The 24,433-nt window shown below is 27.9% G+C and overlaps 1 protein-coding gene across 1 annotated transcript in view; it reads left to right on the top strand.

Moving 5' to 3' along the window:
* Window positions 1-11,825, top strand: part of LOC111625735 (NHP2-like protein 1) — a 35,294-nt gene extending 23,469 nt beyond the window's left edge. The window contains exon 5 of the mRNA XM_023368953.1: window positions 11,589-11,825. Coding sequence (XP_023224721.1) covers window positions 11,589-11,713 — 125 coding nt within the window. The 3' untranslated portion in view covers window positions 11,714-11,825. The remainder of the gene's footprint in view (window positions 1-11,588) is intronic.
* Window positions 11,826-24,433: the final 12,608 nt, after the last annotated feature.

The following is a 24,433-nucleotide window of genomic DNA, read 5'->3' as shown; positions in this document are numbered from 1 at the left end:
CAAACTTTATATCAGAACAACAGAATATCTAAGGTCTAGTAAGTTAAAAATTATTTTTAAATTATTTTAGTGCTCACAAAACAAACAACCACTCATAATTAGAAAACTAAGTCTCGTTTAAATACTGGCCTCCCTTCAATGGTCAAGCTGGTATTGCCAGCCAGCTAAAACACGCAAAAATTTAACAAAAATAATATTAAAGTAGCCAAGACATAGCCAAATATTGTAGTGCCACATCACTAGCGGACATTTGAAATTTGCCGACTAAAATGGTCAGTTAACTGATGTGGCGGTTAATCGGGGGTTGGATAATTGATGCTTTACTGTAGTCAATTTGGCCTGTGAATGGCTCAAATATTGCCATTGAGGTTGGCATGTTCACCACAAATGATTTTTGTTGAAGTTGATTTTTAAACTTACTATCTGGCTTTTAAATTAATTAATATTTAATCATTTTAAGTTTATTTTGGTTCCTTGGTAGGAGGATATATCTCCAAACCTTAAGTTGTTTAAGAATTCACCATCATTATCGATGACTGTTTTCCCAGTTTAGATTTTTTGTTGAATATTAAAAAAGGTAATTATGAATAATTTGGGAGAAGTTGAATCACATTGTCTTATACCTTTCTGTGTGTTGGTTATTCTACATTTATTTTGGATCTTGATTATTGCCTAATAATTATTATACAAGGTGTGATCAAAGTGTTTAGATATTTGGACCACAGAGGGCATTAGAATCAACATCAAAATTTTTGTCATGGTAAGGAGGCATTGTCAACTTCTTGCTATAGACTACTCAAAAGTTTTGTAGTTATTTGTCCATTAGTATTAGAGTAACAGTTGATTTTATGAATTTTTTTGTGATTTTTGGTTTTAAAATGTGTAGCATTAAGAACCTGCATTAAATTTTGTTTCAAACTTAGAAAAAGTATACAGAAATGTTTCAAATGCTACAAACAGCCTTTTGGGATGCTACCATATCTCCTTTGAAGGTAAGCAAGGAAATTTAAAACTGACTTAACATTAATTGAAGGAAAGATCCAGGCTTGGAAGACCTTCAACAGCCATCACAGATAAAAGTAAAGATGATGATGATTACATACAAGATAAGTTACAAATACAAAATAATACAGAAAGAACATTTTAAAAGACAAAAAGCAATTATTTATTGTGACATGACATTGTCACATTGCAGAACTGTAATTTTTAATCATATTCTTAATTTAATTTAAAATATATGTCCTCTATTGGAAATTATTAGTGTGTTGCCCCTGTACATCATACGTTTCCTAATAACAACAGTTGGCATGACTGTTGGTATTAGGAAATATGGGCTGATTATCTATATAAACTCCATTCAGGTGAAAAACTTTTAAATTGAATTCATGTGATTTCTGGTCTAGAGTGGAAGTTTATATATAGTTAACCAAGGACTCTTGCCCCTAAGCTTTTCTGATTTGGTCTTGTCTTTAACTATCTAACTTCGTTCTCGAGATTAAGGAAAGACAGAGAAATGGACAACAATGGGAATTTATAAGTCTAAAATTTCAAAATTGGAGCTCAAAAAGCACATTTTACAGATGTCACTTGTAGGAAATGCCCTATTATGAATGAAACTATATATCATATCAAGTTGAAGGCTTTTAACACATAAAGCCCAATAACATTGACATAACTAAATACAGTAGAGCGTCGGTTATCCGAAGGAATTTCAGTCGACAAATTTAAATTTTTGCCAGTGCTGTGGTGCTGTAATCTTTGGCTATGTCTTCGGCTACTCAAATATTTTACGTTTTTGATACTAAATTAACTTCTGAAGTATAATTTTTTATTGTTTTTATATTTTTCAATATATTTATTTTGTTTGTACAAAATAAAAAAAATAATTTTTAATGATACAATAATCTTCGTTAGGCTTAACATCGACGAAAATTCAACGCAAAGCTACACGCAACGGAGAAAAATTTCAACAAGGGATAAATTAATATATTTTTTCGTACATAATTGGTTATCCGAAAAATAAGTTATCCGAACAACCCCAGTCCCCAATTGATTTGGATAAACGACGCTCTACTGTAACAAACCTAATATATGATAAGTTTGCACTCAAATAAATTTTTACACCCAGCTACCATACTACAAACATACTTTAGTCAGTCTTGGAAAATAACACACACAAAATATACTATGACTGATTTCATGATCACAAACAAATGATTTATCAAAACAGACCAGAAACCATATTCATTGACAAACAGAAAAAAAAAATTACATACATCCTAGGCCTATCTATTACCACTATAGTATACAAAATATATACATCAAACAAATTTCGTAACTATTCAGAACTCTCATGGAATAGAATGGATAACATAAATATGGTAGTCATTCTTTATGATCTGGAAATTCTTAAATACAGATACAAAAATCAACATCATGTAAACAAAATAATGGCTTTTTTTGATAGCTTTGCCTTGATCTTGGTTTGCTATAGTACTAGATACCTGTATCAACTGAATAGACACGAACCACCAACATCAATAATAGATTTTTTTTGATAGATATACTGGAACTTACCTGTATTTGTGTAATATCTAGTAAATGAATGCTTTATAATAAATAGTATTATCCAAGAACGTAAAGAAATAAAATGGATATTTATTCTTTTATAGCCCCAATGAGATTCTATATAGGTATTCTTAGCCTTCTAATTAGAAATTGCTTCAGATCTCGTGTGTGTCTATAAACATACACTGAATGATCACTAGATTAGAAACACCTCACCTAATAATGGGTTTATGCACTTTTCTGGATAATCACTGCTTGCAAACATTTAACATTTTCTATTTTTCTTAACTAGACCCCATGTCTGTTCAAGAAGTTTTGTCAGTTGGTGTACATTTCATGGAGAAGTGGGTGACATTCTCACTACATGTTCTGATATCCTAAACATGTTCAATAGGAGTTGCAATTTGATGAGTTTGGTAGGTCAAAGCAGTGTGTGGAATTCATTGTTGTTCTCCAATTATTCCCGAGTGAACCTTGCTCTGTGATACAGTGCATTACCATGTTGAAACATGGCATTATTGTCAGGAAACATAGTCTGGAGATATGGATGTAGGTGATCACAAAATGATTCCTGTATTGTTCCCCATTTAAAGTTGTGGAATGAAGACCAGTGCCCTAGGCTGTGCTCTCCAAACCATGATATGCTGCCACAAGCTTGTGGAATCCCAAATGTGCAACCTGGAAATGTGGCTTTATGCTGTTTATACCAGATTCAGACCTGGCCATCAGGTAGTTTAACATGAAATTGGCTCATCACTACAGGCAACCTTCTTCCACATGTCCAAGGTCCAGTGGTACCTTTCCCTTGTTCATACAAGGCATTGTTTATGATGATGCTTGGTCAGCAGATCTACCTGTGCAGGTTGACAGCTATTGAATCCCAGTTGATGCAAAGTATGTTGCACATAACTGGTCATTGTCGAAACATATCTGCTTTGTTCATTGTTGTACACATAATGGGTAAACTGTTTCACTATGGCATGTCTTTATTCAAATACCAGTTTTGACATGCAATGCTCGGCTCTTGATCAATCACACATGACTAGCCACTGTGTGATCTGGTGGATGTTTGTACATGATTCATCTACTCATGGTACACCCTGGATACTGAGTGCAACTGTTTTGGAAATACTGGCATCTGTCCTCAGGGCCCCAATAGTCTGTCTGCACTGTCGCTCATGTTACCCCATTTGTTCATTAGTGGCAACTGGTCCTTCTATTATGCAAATGACAGGTCAACATGTCACAACTGCAGCAAAATGTGACATGACAATTAATGACATCCCTCTACCACTTTAAAGATGGTGCTGGTGTAGAGTTCCTAATGCAGTGATCATTCAGTGATATTCAATTATTCAGTGAGATTCAATTATTACAATATTTATATTTTGTAATATAAATATTGTAATAATTTTCAAAAACATATTAATTTTCACTTCTAGATTTTATAAATTACATGTTTGGATAACCAGGCCATGTTTTTAAAAATAGAGTTGAATTGTTTTTTACTCTGTAAATATGGTAGTCTCGATAGTTTGAGATGCTCCCACTCTTAAGCCAAAGTACACCTACTCAATCAGAATGCATAAAAATTAATGTTTGGGTAATCCAAAAGGTGATGTGAATCCCTTGTACACTGAAATTGTAAGCATATTCAAAGGTCTAACATTGGTTTTCAATTTATTGCATTATGAAATGATGTGGTTGCCACTTGGTACAGGAGATCATGTATTTTAAGTACAATATTACTATTATTATGGTTACTAAAGTTTAATGCCTTTACTTATTACTTTTTTCTTTCCATTGTGTGTGTATATATATTCTATATACAGTACTTTGCGTTTTCAATAGTTCAAGGTTGTCTCATTCTGAATCAATTTGAACTCTTCTGTATTTATATATTTCTTACTGATTATTCAATTGTCATTGATTGTATTATAAAAAATACTATAATTGATATAATTGTGTAAAATATATAGCTTAAATAAACTAAACTCTTACAGTATGTAACCACAGATAATATTTATTTTTAAAAAATCAAAATTTTATTTGCATGCTAAGCTGTTTAATGTTTTAATATTTTTGTAAATTCTTAGTATTTCTTAGCATATGATTAATATGGCTGATTGCAGGGATGCAGTTTAGAGTTCAAAGACTAGGAACTAATTCTAGCACATATACTAGTTACAAGGGCTCTGCAGAGAAGAGCTAATAGTACTCTGTTGATACTTACTGTTTCCATTGTTCAAATTACCAATTTTCTTTCCTTCATTTTTCATCTAGAGCAGGGATCATCAAACTTTTTTCATAGTGGGCCACATAAGTAAGAGAATGACTGGGTATGGGCTGCATAACCATTTTGTTCAATACAGTATACTGAATACACAAAAAGTAAAAACAACCAATATATTTATTTACCAATACACAAACACGATTGCTACAGCAAGCTCATAATCACTTTTCTTAGAAACTTCATTGCAAGTACTTACACAAAAAGCACTGATATCCAAAGTCGCAAAAAATCACCAAATTTTTTATTTCCCTGATTTTCCTATATATTAAATTACTGTCAGATGCAAAAATCAGATTGGACCAATTTTGGCATTTTTACTTAACTTATTTTAATATTTCTACATAGTAAGTTTATCTACAATCTGTGATATTTCCATATAAATAATTATGTGAGATTCTGAAAGTAGATGTTTATATTTTTATAATTTTTTAAAGATTGATGTAATATTTCGATATAAAATTCAAAGTTTTTCTTCCTTTTTGTAAAAGTTAAAAATCGAGGAGAAAATTGTTTCTTTTTCTCCTCGATTTTTAACTTTTTATTTCTCCTGTGACTAAAGATTACTCGTCTTGACATCCCATCAGATGGTCCAAATTCTTAATCTCCATTGGAAGAGAATTTTGGCATAAACAAGTCTTACATGCCAAACTCAGAATACATTCTACAGTAGTCGCCATAGATTTTAAATTTGTGCCTGGTCTCCTATTGCTACATAATTTCCGCATAGCCTATTAATCCCCATCTCAACATACAATTTTAAGATGAAATTATAACTGAAGTATTATATTTATTGTAAACTCTCTCTATAGATTCATAAGTTATAGTTAGATAAGTTAATGCCCTCTAGGTTACTTTGTATATATCCATTTGTATTTAAAATTTTATTTGGTTTATTAAATACACTTTTATTTGTTAGAATGGAAGTGAATTCTTATTAGTTTAAGGAACGGACTCCTATCAACTTACCTTCAGCCTCTCTACTTGTCATAGAAATAACCATCCTAAGACTCAGTGAGAGGTTCTTTCCGAACCATAGCCGATTAAGTGGTATTTATAGATACCATATACCCCGGTTCCTCACAATTATATTTTAGCTCATTTGTGGCACAGTGTGGTAATGGGCTGGATGAACTGACCTCACAGGCTGTAGTTTGGTGACCCCTGATCTAGAGAAAGGTGTTAATTTTAAACTACATGTTTAGATTTTGCATGTTTACTTTCATTATTGTAGGAACAAAGAATATGTAATTATTTAGTAAAAAATTTTATTGAGCAGTAAATGTTGTTATAAATTGTACTGTCACATTTTTTGAAAAAGATTAAAAAGTTCTTAAATAATCCTTAAATAATTAAAAAGCCCTTAAATAATCTCATAAGTGAAAAGACAAATATCATTTATGATAAATTTAATTCTTCAATTTCAAATAAGTGTAGTCAGTTAAAAAATTGGAAGATAATAATTTATTATTACACTACATTATGAATATAGTTATTAGGTTTCATTTTACATAATAATATAACAAAAAAAGAATTCTAAATATAAATGAGAAACATATCTATAAGGAATTCATTTCATTGTATTCAATTAATTTAAGCTGTTATATTTAAAATGTATCTACATTAGGAAATAACCATTCAGTATTTAAATGGCATTTATCAGAAGCAATTCAAAGACCAAATAGCAGTAAAAATTGTCTCATATGTTTAATATTGGGCAGTATTTTTTTGCATAATATTATTATTCGCTACAGGTGTCTGACAAGGTGCTTACTGCATTAAATGGTGTTGGTGAATGAAGATAAAGGCCGATTAAAGCTTAAATCATCACCAACTAGTATAGGAAAGCAGTAAACTGCAAATTCTTGCCACTGCAGGAGCACCTCTATAACAAGTTAATTAAAAATGAAAAAAAAGAGACGACAATAACTTTCTGTAGAACTCTCATAAGCAAAATACAGCTTTTCCTTGACCTTAGACCAAATTTATTTAGGAGGTATTATACCTCTAAAAATATAAGTGAAAAGACAGACTGGTTTAAAATGACATGGAGCATTAGTGAAGCCTCTTCTGTGTGGCTGACAGAATTGTTTGTTCTCAAAATCTGTTCAATTGATTTTAATTAAACTTTGCCATTTTCTGTTAATTGCAATGAGGAATTCAGAAATGTAATAAAAACTATGGGTCCATGACTTCATTTTCAAGATGTAATGTCATAGCATGAGTTCACATGACAAAGTGATGTCGTGTGATGGCTGCTAGCACATCTTATATAGGCTTATATAATTGAGTTTGTTCTCAAAATTTAATCACTGATTTTGATAAAACTTTGCCATTTTCCATTAATTGTAATGATGAATCCAAAAATGTAATGCGGGTCCATTTAAATGTAAAAAAATATGAGTCCATGACTGTTTTTGATATAAGGGTATTAAAGTGACAATGTACATGCTTTTTGATGTGACTGAATGTACCTAATGGAATGAAGGGATCAAAAATAAAAACAGCATTGGATATGTGTAATGAAAAATAAATGCAAAAAACAAACAAAACACAAGAACAAAGCAATCAGTCATGATTAATTTGTTCTTAGATCATCTCTCCGTACCCAGTTAGAGGGTGGGTCTTGTCTCTTATGGCCAACAGGTACAAGGATCACCTCTATAGTGGCAGCAAATGCAAAGTTCATATTCATCAGGTACCTCTTCTGTACCTAACAAGTGCTGGGGTAGCTTCTTTCTTTCTGGCTCCACCTCAATTCTATTGCGATATGACAAGGTCACATAATGTCCTAGTTAATTCAGTAAGTGTCTTAGTGATTACATTAATTTTCATGTCACTATTGTATTGATGAACTTTTTATTAGCTAAATGAGTATGACAGTCTATAAGATATACTTACATATTGTTTCTATTTAATAAAGCTACTTATTTTGTTGTTTAATTCTTTATTCTTTTTAAATTTGTAATATTTGTGTCCTTAAAAATGTATTTGTTTCAGTTTTTTTCTGTTAAATACAAAATATTTTTTTATAAGTCTGATAAGAGTAATAACTTCAAATATAAAACTTTCATTTCATTTCCTTCTTTCCTTATAAGGCAATAGTTTGCACATGTTTTAAAAGGTAAAGTTGTTCTCATCTCTTTTTTTGTAAAAAAGAAAATTCTTGCACTTCTCTATATTTTTTATATAAGTGTATGAAACTATAGTTTTCTTAGGATATATTTTATTCTGATAAGATTAAGAGCTTAGTTTTTGCTAATATACAGTTATATTTTGAGTAAAACAAAAGTAAAATGGCACACAGATATACTTTTTGCTAAGTTTTGGTGACATTATAATTACAATTAAAATACAGTTATGTTGATTTCCATTTGCACTCCTAAAAAGTATCTTATGCCTTGAGAATTCCTGATAAAGGTGACATGACCTTATATGAAAGCAATGAAATTTAATTTTATGGGGCCAATAAATCTTTGAAATAACTAAATTTATACAAGCAAACAAAACAAAAAATAATAATAATAAGTCATTTTAAACATATCTCATATTTTTATCCCTGAAGATGTTATAAAATTCATATTAATATCTGACAAAAAGTACTAATGAGAATACAAAATTTGCTATTTTTACAAGAGAACAGTGTTCATTATGAATTTATCATCATTTGATTTTTGTAACATTATATAAAATTTTGATGCTGTAACAGATTTCAATTCTCAGGCTTTGGAAAAAAATAAATATATACAAAAGAATAAAATATGCTGTAACTATGGAAACTGAATTTAAATCTGTTATCTTTACATAATGTAGAAAAAGCAAATTATAATTTATAGCAACAAGTTCAACAACTAAACATGTAATTTTTACTCATTTGATCAATTTATTGACTAATATAAAAAAACAAAAAAATGACCTCTTAAAGCACTTATTTTAATTTATATTCACTTATTTTTTGTGTAATAATAATAATAATAAATGAAATTATTTAATCATTTTTGATTAATTTCTTTACATCTTCATATTTTAATTATAAAATTTAATATATTTTCAAAATGAGCATTCAGTAAAATTTATGTACTGGAGAAGGTACTGTATAAGAGGTGTGAGTTGTTTTTAATTACCAGTTTCAGTTTTTGACTGTTTAGATTTTTAAAAACATTAGGAATATTTAAAATAATAATTTTTCATAGATTAAGCATAGTAATCAGGATCCTATTAAATATCTAAAGTTATCTTTAGATAGCTAAATATGTTTTATTTCCTAAAAGCAGTGTTTTGAAAAATGATTTATTCAGCATAATAATTTTAAGTACTCTTGCTCCCATATTTAAAATACAATGTTTAAACAAAATATACTACAACTCTTCATCTCATAGCAAAAATAAACATTTCCATCAAACACCAGGCCACATCTGCTACTTAAATCAGTAAGGAATTTGCTGTTATTACAGAATTTAAAATTCATGTATAACATGTGGTGTAATAAAAGGAACAGGAAAGAATTTCTATAATATATATATATATATAGTAAACAATATTCAAAATTGATACATGTATATATTATTAATAACATATTAAAGGATTATTCTAATATGCTATAGACCATATGAATATTTTCTTACCCAAAATATAATTAAAATTATTTGAATTCATTTAAAAATTTTATCTTTGATTTCATTTGTGATTATCGTGTTTAATGTTAATTAAATTTCAGCTTTGAATGGCTTAATTCATTTATTTTTAAGTGTTTTGAAGTCTATGTTAAACTGGAAGAAAATTATTTGCTTATATTCACTTATATTTTTAATCATTTATAAAATTTACAAATGCTTTGTTGTATATTGTCAGGAATATTATTTTATTTTTTCAAATATAAATAAATATTATTAATTAGCTTGCAATCACAGTTTGTCATACATTACGTATGAATATTTCTGTACTTAATAATAATTAATTGCTGTTTTGAATATTTTAATTATTGATTAGCTTGTTAATATAACAGTAATATGCCAAATAAAGTATAGAAATATTTAATTTCTTGTACGTATGAATTAGATGTTTGTGAAGTTGTAAATAAATGCTGTAAAAATAGTAAAAAATTGAATATTAAAGTTGCTTATTATATAACTCAAAGAGAAATAAAACAAGAAAATTGTATAATTAGTGATAAATTCATTTATAATTAGTAATCTGAGAGAATTGGTGATATTAATTTGCATAAAATTTTCTGTAATGAAGTTTTTTTTAGAAAGAAGCAGACTTATTTGATGATTTTTAAATTTTTAGTTTTCTGGCTGTTATAACAGAGGGAAAGTATGGCAATCTGGCAAAATGTGACCCCCAGATTTTTTACATTTTTGGACTCAGAACAACTAATGTCAAAATGCAAAAACATTCAGGGTAATTTCTATATGTATGAATGTGTAGGGGCACGATTTTGTTCACCCTGTTTGAAGCTTAATTACTTCCATGCTTTCTGCTGAAAATTTCTGAAATTTTGCAGGGAGGTTTGTTTATTAGGGGAATTGATGCTATTAAATTTTGGTAATTAAAGGTCAAGAGGTTGGGGAGATAATGGAGTTGTGTGTGTGTATCTCCAGCAGGATCAGACTTAATGATGATTTTACTTGTTATTAGCATTTACAGTTGTTTATAAAACTCATCCCTACCTCCAAAATTAACCATTTTCCATTTTATAATAATTAAAATTATAAAAAGTTTTAATAAAATATGATAACAAGATGGAATCACCAAAATTTTAAATGTTGCCAGGAAAGTTGAGCAACTCATTGCTGGTTTATTTTATTTTTGTATACGGTATAAATATGCCAATATTCCAATGAAATTAAGGAACTATATTTTTTTCCAAGATATATTAAGATGATAGTTTTTATATTATAGATAAATTTTATTTAAAAATATAAAATTAAGTTACTTCTTGAATTTGCCATGTCATTGAAAGTTGTAGATAAATATATTGTTATGTTGTAACATATAAGAAACATTTTTCAGTGTAATGCATTTTTGTTGAGTTACATTTAATATTTTATTTATTATGCTCTATTATTTTTAGTTGGCAATTTTTCTTGATATTGTTTTGTTTATAAAATAAAAACTGCATGATCTTGAATTTTGATCAGTGTCATCCAAATGATGTTAACAAAATACTCCCAGGAATAGTGTAAAAATATTTATTTGCTTATATAATTTTGTACACTCAAGAATTATTTATGAAAAAATATTTTATTGAAAATCTTCCTAGTTTTATTAATGATAAATTATGTATAAAATATAAAATAAATTTTATAAAAAGGTATGGAGCAAAGGAAAGGAAGTTTGAAAAGCATGCGAGCCTTTGAAATATATTTTTTTATTATAACTAATTTCTTAATATTGATCTGTACTTGCCTTAAAGCATATAGCTATAAAAGTAATATGAAAGATTAATAATTTTGTCTGTGTGCTGGTTATACTGAAAATGCAGTAAATAAGTTTTTGTAGAGAGATATTGTGTGGACTAAATCTCTTCGCCAACAGCAATCATTTCAGAATATTTATTGATAGATCAATAAATGCGTCAAGATGAATTTTATTTTAAATAACTAATGTTTGATATATCTAACATTATACAATATTTATTATATCATTATTCTAAATTAACATTTTTGTAAATAGATAATTATAAAGCCTTAATTACAATAACTAATTTAATGATTATTCTTTTCAGCTTTGGGAAGAGCTTGTGGCGTATCTCGACCGGTTATATCCTGTTCAATTACCATGAACGAGGGTTCCCAGTTGAAGCCGCAGATACAAGTTTTACAACAGGAAATCGAGAAGCTTTTAGTTTAAGACAGTCATTTTTATTTTTATCATTGTCACTTTTTTATTTGACATTTATATTTCCATAATGTATGTATACACTATTTGAGACTTCACCAATAAATTGTTAAATATGGGTTCATTCCAGTAATTTTTGATTGATGTTACTTTATAAAGTCACAGCCATTCACCAACTCATTTAAATTGTCTTCTGTATAACATGTTCACAAGTTAAAGGTATCATTCTCAGGAAAACTGTCAAAATATCTAATATGTACCTATTCGAAACATCACTTTATAGTTTAAAAGCTTTTATATTGAAAATAATGTAAATAGTTCAGAGCATCACACAAATATCAAAGTTTAATGCATTTCTATTATCCGTGATATGAGAGTTATGTGATAAAATGAAATTTTTTTCTTTGTTTTACGATATAGAAAATGAAACTGTCACTGTACATAACTTTATCATCATCTAACATTTTATATCAAATAACAAATACATGTTGTTTGCTTATAAACGTTAACTGCATTTCTGTGTTTCTTTCTGGATAAAGCGCTGAAAATCTTCCACCTCTCTGAATTACTTAACAGAGATTTTAAGCTAATTGTCTTTTCTTGCTTTTGTCTCTTGCCTCCACTCTACTGGAAGAATTGAATTCCTATTTATATTTTAAAACTAATGTTTGTCTAATCAATAGTTCAAATTTTTCTTAGACATTTAGGGAATGACTCTGTTAATTTTATTTGTAGTGGAAACACAATTTAATATTATGAGAAGTTTTAATTTTTGTTCCCAATTAATCTTAATAAATATTCTGCATTTATACGAATAATAAAATTTGAAGAATCGTGCTTTTTTTAAAAATTAAAATTGAGTTTTAATGCATCAGTATTATATTAAACTCTAGCAAAAATCTTATTAATAAGGCATGGAAAGTTTTAATATAAAAAATTTCTTCGGCTATTTTATTAATGGAGATTAAGCTTTATTGGAAACACTTGTAACGTGATTTAGTTTATCTTAAAATTTAATAAAGAACTTTATTTTTTAATAAAAAAAATTTTTTCTTTTTTAACAGAAACTCTCCAAGATAAATGTTTAGTATCGATTAATTGGAATTTAGAATTTAATTAGTCACTGTAAATTGATATATATGAGTCGAGTTAATAACATAAACTCTATAGTGTCATCTAGATTAAAAAAAAAATTAATAATAATACCCACTCGCATACCAGCCCCCACCTTAAAACAGTTACGCAATTGCCACCAACGTTACTAAAATTTCCTAAAGCAATAATACTTATAAATTTACGTAATACTTCAAATATTTCCATTTATAACGATAAATGTGTGAAGAGTTATTTTATTTTTTCATCATAAAGTAACTGTTTAGTCAGTTGATTCGTTATATAAAGTGATTATTGTCTCCCTTTTCTACAATATTCATGGAAAAGTTGGGAAAGAAGCACTTAAAGACACAAACAACTCTATTCATTTCTTATCGATATTCAATTTTTTACATAACCTGCAATGAATTGTAGGAATTTAAAAAACATTTTGTTAGTCTCTATTCTTTAACTAAAAATTAAAATTATCTTATACTTAAAATTAACAATTATTGAACAAAATACAGATCACCGCCGGCGGATGCTTTGTTTCTAGTTTAATCTGTATGTAAATATAGATATTGAGTTTGGTAAGAGGATAGTTAAATAATTGTTGTTATTAACACAATACTAGTGTTTGTTTATGATTTAAACCTATAGAATCGATACGTACGAATCATCGAGGAATTTTAATTTTTGATGGGGTTAAAACGTAGGCGTCACGACTCCTCGTTAGTTGCATTCCTACGTGTCTACCTAGAGTTAGAATAATCATTACCTCAATGCCATTCATTTGCGAAGAGAATGGGTAGTAGTTTCTGACGTCACTATGAGCCATATCCGGGATGAATATAATGTGAGAAACTTTTCTTTAAGGGATTAAGTTGACATCGAACGCGAACTCTGATGAATAATAATCTATTTTAAGATCCTTATGATCCAATCAATAATTTTAGCCTTTAATTCCGGTGCTGCACTTTAAATCTTCATTTGAAAAGCCAGTAATTGCTATGTATTAAGAGGGGAAATTAAGAAAAAAAAAAAATGAAGATTCATCATTATTAAATAGAGGAAAGCTTAGTTTTAAAATTCACACGTGGAAGAACGAGTATGTAAAATATTCCAAACACGTGTTTATGATTCATCGTATTTTCTGAATGGAGACGTGGCAAACTCCTCCAACTAGATTAGAATAATAGCAAATTCATAAACGGTAGGAAGATCATTTATTATTGATTGATCTTCAGAAAGGGTTTTAAAAATTTCTAGAAACAGATACCTTTTATACCAGTTAAAAATTTACTATAAATTCCCTGAATAAAATGTCTGTGGGGATTTCTAAGGAAGTAGGTGAATAGAAGGTCATTCGGCTATTGAAAAAAAACGACATTTCATTATTTATATACTCAATATTTCATTTCTAATTTACTACTTTATCGCATTTTCTAATCTCTTACTTAACAATATTAGCTAATGAATAGAAAGTTAAATTTTACTCGAGTGAGATTTAAAATTTAAATATTTTTATATTAAATTAATTGAGTTTTCCTATAAATTATTCTAAATTGTAAAATAAACCGAGGAAAAAAAGTCAACTATTTTATTTGATTTATTTATTTATTTTATTTTTTTTGGTTTTACGTTGCGTATAATGTTTGTGATGTAAATGCTTTTACGGATATTGTTACTGTAATCGGAAGAGACGATGGAATTATTTCCGTCCATAATTCTTTTAGAATATTAAAATATGATTTTTTTAACGTTATTATAGAAAAAAAAAACAATTATATATTTATTTTCTACGCAAATTTTACAGTAAAACGAATGTTTATTTCCGTTTTCCACTATAAAATAAGCAGAAAAAGCTCATTAAATCTTTATATTATATATACTTTTGATGAATTTTGTTACATAAAAACATGGCAAGAAATAAAGATAGAAGCCAGCAAATAACAATTTTTCATTTATTTTTTTATTTTTATACGGTGGAAAAAAAAACTTATCTTTCAGCTTATTATTGTGATTTTATTTTATTTAAAAATTCCAGAGTAATATATTAAAACTTTTATATATTTTCATTTATAAATAATCTTATACATTTGAAAATAAACTCAGAAAATAATTCAAGTTGGGTTTAATAAATTGATAAAAGAAAAATGTTGAAATTTCAGTTGTATTTTTTTTTAAATTTTCTTTTGTAGTAAAGATACAAAAATAAAAAAAAAGTAAAGAGATAAACAACATTATTAAATTTAAAATATGTAAATAAATAAAATACATATTATTTTAATCTATTTTTAATAGGAATATTTACCAAGAAAAGATATGTAAAATTAATGAAATCTGTGTAAAATGTTGTATTTTATTTCATTATCCTATAGAGAATTGACACGTGACTAAATTCCTATCGTAAAAATTAAATGTCATTAGCTTACTCAAAATAATTAACCCGTTATTTAAATAAGAAATTAATTTGCATACCAGTATCACAATTTAATTAATAAAAATTAATTCCGTAGGTTTTAATTGGAAAAATTATTATATAAAGAAGGTCGAATTTATCTTTTAATTCATTTATTATTTTCTATTCTTTGCAGAAATTTGCAGAGGAAAAAGAAAAAAATTATATAAATACAGTATAATTTAATTAGGAAATTCATTTTTGTTTGATGTAAAAATTAATTTCAATTCTCCTTATTAAATTTAGAATATTCTGTACGAAAAATGAATACATAAATGATTAAAGAATTGTTTGTTTTATGAGTGCCAGCTTCTTTTTTAATTCCCGAAATTTAAATATCGCACGACCTTATTTGCATAAATTCTATTTAATGCGTCGAAAAAAAAGTGTAAAGTGTGAATTATTCAAGAAGAAATATTTAAAAAAAAGTGAGCAATTTCCTTACATTTCTGACGTGTATTTCAGAGCGTAACATTCAGCATCTGTTTAATGAATTGATCAGCAACAGGCTTATTTATATCGCTGTAAATTATCAAATATATATATATATATATACTTCGAGCTTATGGTAATTAATGGAAATAGATGTAATAAATTTCTATAGAAGTATGTAGATGTTAATTTTTATAATTAAGCTAATTATGGTGATGATTAATTAGATTAAGTTAGCATTTAGTTCAGCCATAATCGATGAAGCTTTTATTTTGTTTCCATAGTTTACAATTACCGGCTGTTTTTTTTTTGTATTTCCATTTGTAAAGAGTAAAGTTCAATGACCATTGACCTCGATTAGCAAGAGAGAATTGCATATTTTTTGGTCACATTATACGGCATAACGATAAAAAGATGGTAATTCAACCATTAAGGAATGGATTTTCTTCTTTCGTGAACTTTATCCACGTTTTGATTTTTTGTTCTTTCCAGTTTTCCAGTTAATTAAACTACAAATGTTTTAATATTTTACAAGTATTTTCACTTAAGAAAAACTTATTTTCATATTCTACAAAGAAAAATCTCCTTGATTAAATATTATTTTATAATTTAGCGGTATAAAAATGGCATCTTTCAACACCCGAGTCATAGATAAAAATACATTTGTTTTTCATATATTTTTAAAAATATTTTATAATATGTGATTGATAATTAGTCAGTTTCTAAAATATTTTAAATTAATAATTGTTATTTTAGTTTCTTTTTATCTATAAGTAAATTAAATCGAATGAACTGTGTTAATTTCAAACGGATTTAAAATAATCCTTCATTAGAATGCTGACGGATGAATTTTAAAAGGGGAATTAAATCCTCGCTCTAGAATTATAACTTATCTGTAATAAAATGCAATTAAAGAGTAGAATTTCCTAGATGAAAGAGGAATATATTTTATTTAAATTTGTTGGATCCCTTATTAGTTAGTGCGCGTATACAGCAAACATCTGTACAGCCATAAAAACAGGCTTATTATCAAATGTACAAGTAAAGCTGTGCCTGCGCAGTGTGACAACTAGACTCTTTCCGATAGGTTCTACACATATATAGAATATGTAGGATAATATATAGTGATATTTCTTTTGTTTTCTAGCTGGATTCACGCCCACATCACGCTGTTACAGCAGCTTTGTGAGTCACTCAATGCCGTGCTATCGTTGAGTTAACACGTGTTGGTTGTATCGTCCGATCCCTCTACTTACAGGTAAGTCGTTTTACTATGCCTTTATCAGTGTTATACGTTTATTCTGTTGCAAAATATATGCTTAAAATAGAAGCTAATGTTGCACGCTTCGCTCGTTTCTACAATTTTTTGAACATCTCGATCGATTCGGCATATATTTTCATTAGTTTTTAGGCTTTGTTCGTACGATGGACCTATCAATACGGGCGAACAGTGCACGAAAATAGCTTTCGTTATCTCTGCATATGCTATTTTTACGTGATTAAAGTAACCATGTGTGCTCCTGTATTTGGAAAATTATTATTATTTTTACATTTATTTTCCTTCGATCCGGTTATGTTATTAATTATTCACACGGTGTAATTTCCAATCTGTCAGTATAATGTTTGAGGATTTATTTACTGCTGGCTTATGTTTATCGTACAAGAGAAATTTGTGTTGGATTATTCTGTCATCGAACAACAAAAAAATAAAAAATAAATAAAATTCTTTTTGTCACGTGTTACCGACGTCAGCGTAGTGATCAAATTTAATTTGTGCTTTTGGGACTCTTGTGCTTCTGACATTTTGTTTTTTTTTTCTTTTTTTAAAAAACAATTTTTACTAATCTTTATCATCTTTTATAGAAAATAATTATCTTTTTAATTTTTTTAAATAATTATTTCCACTATTTGAATTTACTCAGTGTCACGTTAATCATTTAAAAAAACAGCTGAAAGATAAGAGCTTAAAAGTCATTTTACTGTTTACTTTGAATTAAAAATTTAAAGGAAACTAAACTAAATATAAAGAGAAACAGTTGTTTTTTTTTATTATATATTTTAGAGCTTTAACCTGTTTTTTAAAATATTTATGCATAAGATTTGAATATTTTAAGTCGGTCTCGTGGCTAATAAATAGAATTTTTAGTCGCTAAATTTTTACTGTAATAAAAAAAAAGTATTAATGTTAAATGATCAAATCTTCTCTCCAGAAATTGTTTAGATAAATCGAAAATAGCTTTAACAGTATACTCTGCTAGTGTAGATGCTTACGTATTACTCGTATTCTCAAGGAGTTTTAGCATTTTTAGCTGGCAATAATGTTATAAAAATGACAGTTTTTTTGTGTGTGTATGTACGTATGCGAATTAATTACGGAGCGAGTAAACACCAGGAAAAATTCCCACATATTCAATGTCAGTTCGTAGTTTTTCCTCCATTGCTACTAACCTACATAACTCGATCGTGATTAAAAGCTAAATAATACAAAGTAGAAGGTGTTTACCTTTTCGTTACGATTCAGATACATTCCGTCATGGCTCCTAACTTCTCTATAGAAGGCGGAGATCCATTTTATTTGATAGGTGACTCATACTACGTAACCGGAATTTATAGCAAAAAAATGATTAAACTAGGAAAAAAAAAGGTTTAATACATTTAGGAATGACGTCAGAATGATACATTTTTAATATAAAATATTTAAAAAGTGATAAAATTTTAACATAAAAATTGAATTTCGAGAATTCGGATGGAGGGAGGCAGTTGTCATGGATACAGTTTTATTTTAATTCACTCGATTCCGATGTTTACTGTTTTCCCTCGAGTAAAATATGTCATTTTGTAATCAAACATAATGTCAATTTTTTTGTGTTTTATATGAGTCATACAATGCAATGAAAAATTTTATTTATTCATGTTTGCAATGAACAATATTTTGTTCTTTTTTATGTATAAAATATTTATTAAGAATAATCCTTGTAAAATTTATTTTCTGTAAACAACTGTACATTTTATCCTTCTTATTGATAAAGAAGAACATCGTAAAAATAATTATTCTGTAGTATTTTTTTGAATCGATAATGGATCTTCTAAGATTCTTAGACATTAATGACACTCTTTAAGCATAATTTAATGCCTGAGTTAATGAGATGTAAGGCGAAAACGTCTGAATGTCGATATATTTCTTAATTATTTTGCATAATTTTCGCAAAGATTAATGCTAAATAAAGCTATTTAGATATTTCACATTGATCAATATTTTACTACTAAGAATTGTAAGCGGCATGAAAATTTAATTTTATTATTGTAGTAACATTTAACGCTTTAAAATTAAATTTACCTTTTTATTTATTTATTTATTTATTTTTAAAGTTTCTAACGCGATTTACTCATGAAATTTGTTCATAAATTTATACTTTTCTTCATTAAATAAAGCGAAAAATCTTGTAAAAACTTGCGTAACATTAAATTTGCTAGATTTACTTAACTAGAAAATAGATTTCTAAGCTAGAGTTACTAAAAATCTGTTAATAGGTTGATTAAACGTGGCCATTAAGACATGTGAATATGTGCATGATATATAAATTCCGTTCGAGTTTGTTTACATGTTGTATGAGGCTATGAGAAATTGGATTTTTCAAGAAAACAAATGGCATCAAAATATTATTAATTTGTTTAATTCAGCAAGTTTGTTTATCTAGTTAAGAAGTCGACTACTTTTAATTCAAAAATTTCACGTTCTGAATAACATATGGAATAATTTTCTCAGGTAGTATTTAATAACACTAAGCGCAATTATTAACAGAGCATGAAACACACCTGCAAAATTTTATCTTTAGGTTAAAACTGCTCATAAGAAATTCTCTTAAGTTTTAATATTGTTATGATGTTTACAGCTGTTGTACAACGAATTTTTTTTTTGTTTGTTTTCTAGCAACTGTTTTCTTGTGAATTTTCTCTATTTCTATTCTGTATTTTCTAAAAAGAATACATATAAATTTACTTACGCACGCTTATCTTTAAAATTAATACTTAAAAAATCTTATTTTAATAACTAAAATGTGGAAAAAAACAAAACTTAATTTTAGTCTTTGAAAGCTTAGGAAGAAAAAGATTTTTTAATGATGATCTCAGTTTAGAAAAATTCTTAAAACAATCTTCCCTCCACGAGGAACTCCTACACGATGTCATGACATCATCAATTGCCTACAACCTCTCTAAGAGCTGGATGATACATGATTCGTGTTGCTAATAGTGGCAGGTGAAGAGAAAAGAGCGGATGTTAACCTGAGCGTAACCTTTTACTGCCATTCTGTTTTAGTTTGTAAGGGCCGTTCCATTTTCTTGTACGGACGTTTTCTAATTTTATTATTTTCTTTTTACTATTTCTCTCGTATTTTTCTAATTTACTCTTTTTCCTAACTCTTCTTAATACTCCAGAGTAATGACGAGAATGGGACGTAAGCAGAAAATCTTATTCAAACTTTGTGTTTTTTTTTATTATTATTACCTGGTTAAATTTAACGTTATCAAATGTCAAATGGAATAAATAATTGCGTGTGTGAACTTTTGGGAGGAGTTTTGCATCGCGTAATTGAGAAAGTTCGTGGTGTTTTTTCAGCTGTAAAAATGCTCGTTTAATTAGCTTTTGTTTCCTTTTTAAATTTCCAATTTTATAGCTTTAGCCGGATTTTGTGTATAATTTATTAATTTTTCCATTAAGGATTAGTAAAGAATAATCAACTTTTTAAAAACTACCTTTTTTAATGTAGAACGTCGCTTGAAGCAATATTTTCCTACTGTATAATAATTCGACTGGAACTTTGCCAGTATGAAATAGCCTAATTTCTGAATTTTTCTATTACGACTAGCTAATTTAACACGAAGACTGTTTTACGTTAATCGCTTTTAAGTGTTTTATTAATATTATTAAGTCTGAAATGAGATATTTTTACACCGTTTTTCCAATAAATTGGTTTCAGATTCCGAACAAACTTAATGTTAAATGCATTAAAAGATATAAGAAAAAATAATAATAATAAAGAAAACACAAAATTTTAACGAGACAATACAAAATCAACTTCGTAAAATGGGGTCTTATACAATTTTTCTCGACCCATTTTCCATTGTTTCTCTACGGGCCCCATCCGGTTTGTAAGTTTTACGTTACATAAACACGTAAATATTACTTTAAAAAAAATTGAAATATTTAAATTTTATAATGGGAATTTACGTGTTAAACGTGTTAATGAAAAGTTTGGCCATCTCATTATATACACGCCAGATTTCTATACGTCTACAGCAACTGTTTGTAGGTTAGTTAACCATCCCATTTCCTGTTACTACTAACTCATCTATTGTCTGACATCACTTGTAAAGGGAAAGTTCACGTCTAGGACAAAACACCCACGACTTAACCTAATTTAGAAGTAAGAAATGAATTAAAATGTTAAAGACCTTCTCTAATAATTTGTAAAAAAAAAAAAAAGTCGTGCCCACGAAAATGACGTATTCTACGTAATGTGAAATATCGAGAGATTAAGTCAGAGAGATTTTTATTCTGTTACGAATCAGAGTTTTAGTTACAAAGAACCAGGTCAAGAGTTTGGCAATTAGCAATAAAGTTTCTCTAGTTTAAGTTGAGAAAGGAAAAAAAAAATGCTGTTAAATCATTAACTTAATTGTGTTGTTGAAAATGTTAAGAAGGGTTAAATTAACATTAAACATTTAGAAGATAGAGCAAAAAAAAAATATATATATATATAGGGCAGTTACAGTGTGATTTCCTTTATTGGGGTTAAACACAATTAGATTTCTCTTTTCCTAATTAAGTAAAACGTGAGAGAAATGAGCTTTACGGAGCTAATACACGATAAATTTATCCTCATTATAGATCAGTGATTTATCAGTTATTCGAATCGCAGATGAACCATGAATCACGTTTGTCCCCTTCCGCTTCCTATCCTGTAAATATTATCTTTAGATACGTGTCACAATGTCTTGTTTATCCTGTAACCTAAAGTGAGAGATATGTGATGCATAAAAATGTACTTTATTCTAAGTAAACAGCATAGAAATATATATTTTGGTAAAAATGATTTGGTCAAGATGGCATCAGTAGTCCACTGAGAATCTCTGATCTAAAGTATTAAACTAATGTTGATGTAGATTTATTGTTTAATAATTATATATAGGATAAGAATTAAATACTTCAATAAATATCCTATATACATGAGAAAATTGAAACATTTCTAGTAGCAGAAAAGATATAAATTTTTAATAAAAATCGATTTTTAAATTCTAAAAAACGTGTGTTTCAATATCAGGAGATACTAAACTCGAATTTTTTTTTTAATTTTTAAAGCAATTTTGTAGTCAAATCAATAGAAAAAAAGGTCATTCATCGATTCGTTACGCATTATAAAATTAAAAAATAAGAAGAAAAAAAAAAGGTCCGGATGTATAAAATTGCAAAAAATTTTTTAACATCCTTAATAAATTCCTTTACTCTCTACACGTGAATAGTAAAATAAAATAAGACAGAAAAAAAAAAATAAATGTGCGAATCACGTGATGACGATGACCCGACCCTTAAGAACTATTGGAGCGAATCTTTGTCCTGCCACGAATCGTTTTTGACCCAGATTATCCTCATTTAAACAATAAGGAATTCTTTCAGATAGATAATCGTTCAATGGCAAATCCATCAAAGAAGAAGAAGAAGAAAAAAAAATTCACGCTGAAGATCAACTTATCAACACGCGATGCGCATCATCTGTGACGACAAGTATAAAAAATAATATTTATTATTATTATTATTTTTCAATATTTAAACACAATGAATCAAACTCTGACCAATTATAGCTATTTATTGACTATTGTAAATCCTTACAAAATTGGGTAGCATGACACGAATTTTATCATAGTTGATCACTTCCCCATGTGAGAGACAACTCGCTGTTGTATTGTGTAAGTAGAATTGAATTATATCTTTAAAAAAAAAAACTATCTAAATATAAGTTAATCTTCGTTTTTATTTTATTTATCTTTCTAGTTATTTTTTAAATTATATAAATTTAGTTTTAAATCTCCATCTGGATTCAGATATCGAGCACTTGAAATTCGATTTTTCTAACTCATCTTGCTCTTGTTTCAACTTCTTTCGACAACTTTTAAAAAAAAGTTTCTTTTTTCTTTCGATAAAAAAACTAATTTAAAAGGAGAAAATAACGTTTCTTTTATTCGATATTTCGTGAAATTCTCTTAAATATTCCACTTCGATTCGAGGGAGATGTATAACGTGATAGATAAAAGTTTCGTTTCTCGTCGAAATAAGTTAAAAATCGATTATATAAATAGAAGAATTTTTATGTATTATACATGGATATATGAAAGAAAATGCACAAAAATTAATTTATTTTTTTGGTATTACTAAAATTATTCCCTTGTTGTTCGTTAATGCAATTTACAAGTTTCCTAAATACGCAGAGTATTTGGCATTTCACGAGAAAAATAGGCCACAAGTCACATTTTGCTCTTTTCCAATCGAATTATCGTGTATACATCCAATTTTTACTGCACAATAATTGTGATATTTTTCTCTTATTTTTCCTTTCTAGTCATGTTTTGACGTAGCGGAGTGAAGTTTTTCAATTGTTTTTTCTTGTTTTGGTCGCAGAAAAAACTCTGTCACGATTTACAAACGAAAAAAATAGTAGTAGTAAAGTAAATTTTATTGCTTAAAGTATTAAAATATGAATAATTTACATTTTATTAAATCAATTTAATATTCACTACACGAAAACTACTAATGTATTATTCAAAACCGTCCCGATTCGTTCAAAAATTAATTATTGTATTAGAGAGCGGTTTATAGAATTTAAATATTCTATAAAACATCAGACAAAACAGGAAGAAATTTGCACTTATTTCTGAATTCTTCTTAAAATATAGCAAAAATGAATAACTTACTAACATTAATAAATGATCTTTTTTATAAAAATCATTGCTGGAATGTCCATTAACCACGTGAGCTTACACCCACGGGTCCTGGATCTAGAGAACCCCAAAATTAAAACAAAAATTAATTGTATATTATAATTTATAAATGATTCTAAACTTAACAATTAGACGTTATTAATTTATGATGTAAAATTATGTAGGGGGTCCCAATCTTCTGTGCCTAGGGGTCCCGGAGTGTCTTAATCCATCGCTGATAAAAATTTTAGCCAATTCTTTATGGAACAATATTAAATACATTCTTAATAACGATTGATGGAGATGATGAATGACTTTTTTTTTTTTTGTTAATTAAAGATGTCCTTAGTATAGAAGTCATACATTTATTTGTATGAGGCAACGTTAATATTCATTATCATCATCTTACGAGTTGATGAGTTGCCACGGAAATATCTTTAATCATAATTAATATGGACAGCAATAAATGTTACTTATATTAACTAAGCTTGATATAGTCAATATAACCAATAATGCAGAAGCATTTTTCCGTTTGTATTTTTATTTCTTTGCACAAAATGGTTAGAAGAAGCGACAATTTATCTAATTACAACAATTGTTACTTGTTTAACTTGTTATTTGTTCACTCTTTTGATGATGATGATTGGAAATTTAACTTAAATAAACGAAATAAAAATCAATTATTTTATTCCTAAGACTGATAAAGAATTTATATAATTAATTCGAAAATTTTTAACTTTTCTTTATTAATTAAGAAATTCTTTACTGTAATT

The sequence above is a fragment of the Centruroides sculpturatus genome, unplaced genomic scaffold (genome assembly GCF_000671375.1).
Source record: "Centruroides sculpturatus isolate CEXI.00-Female unplaced genomic scaffold, Cexi_2.0 scaffold502, whole genome shotgun sequence".
In the NCBI taxonomy this organism is placed as follows: Eukaryota; Metazoa; Arthropoda; class Arachnida; order Scorpiones; family Buthidae; genus Centruroides; species Centruroides sculpturatus.
The sequence above is the reverse complement of the archived record's forward strand: the minus strand, read 5'-3'. Positions and strand labels throughout refer to the sequence as shown.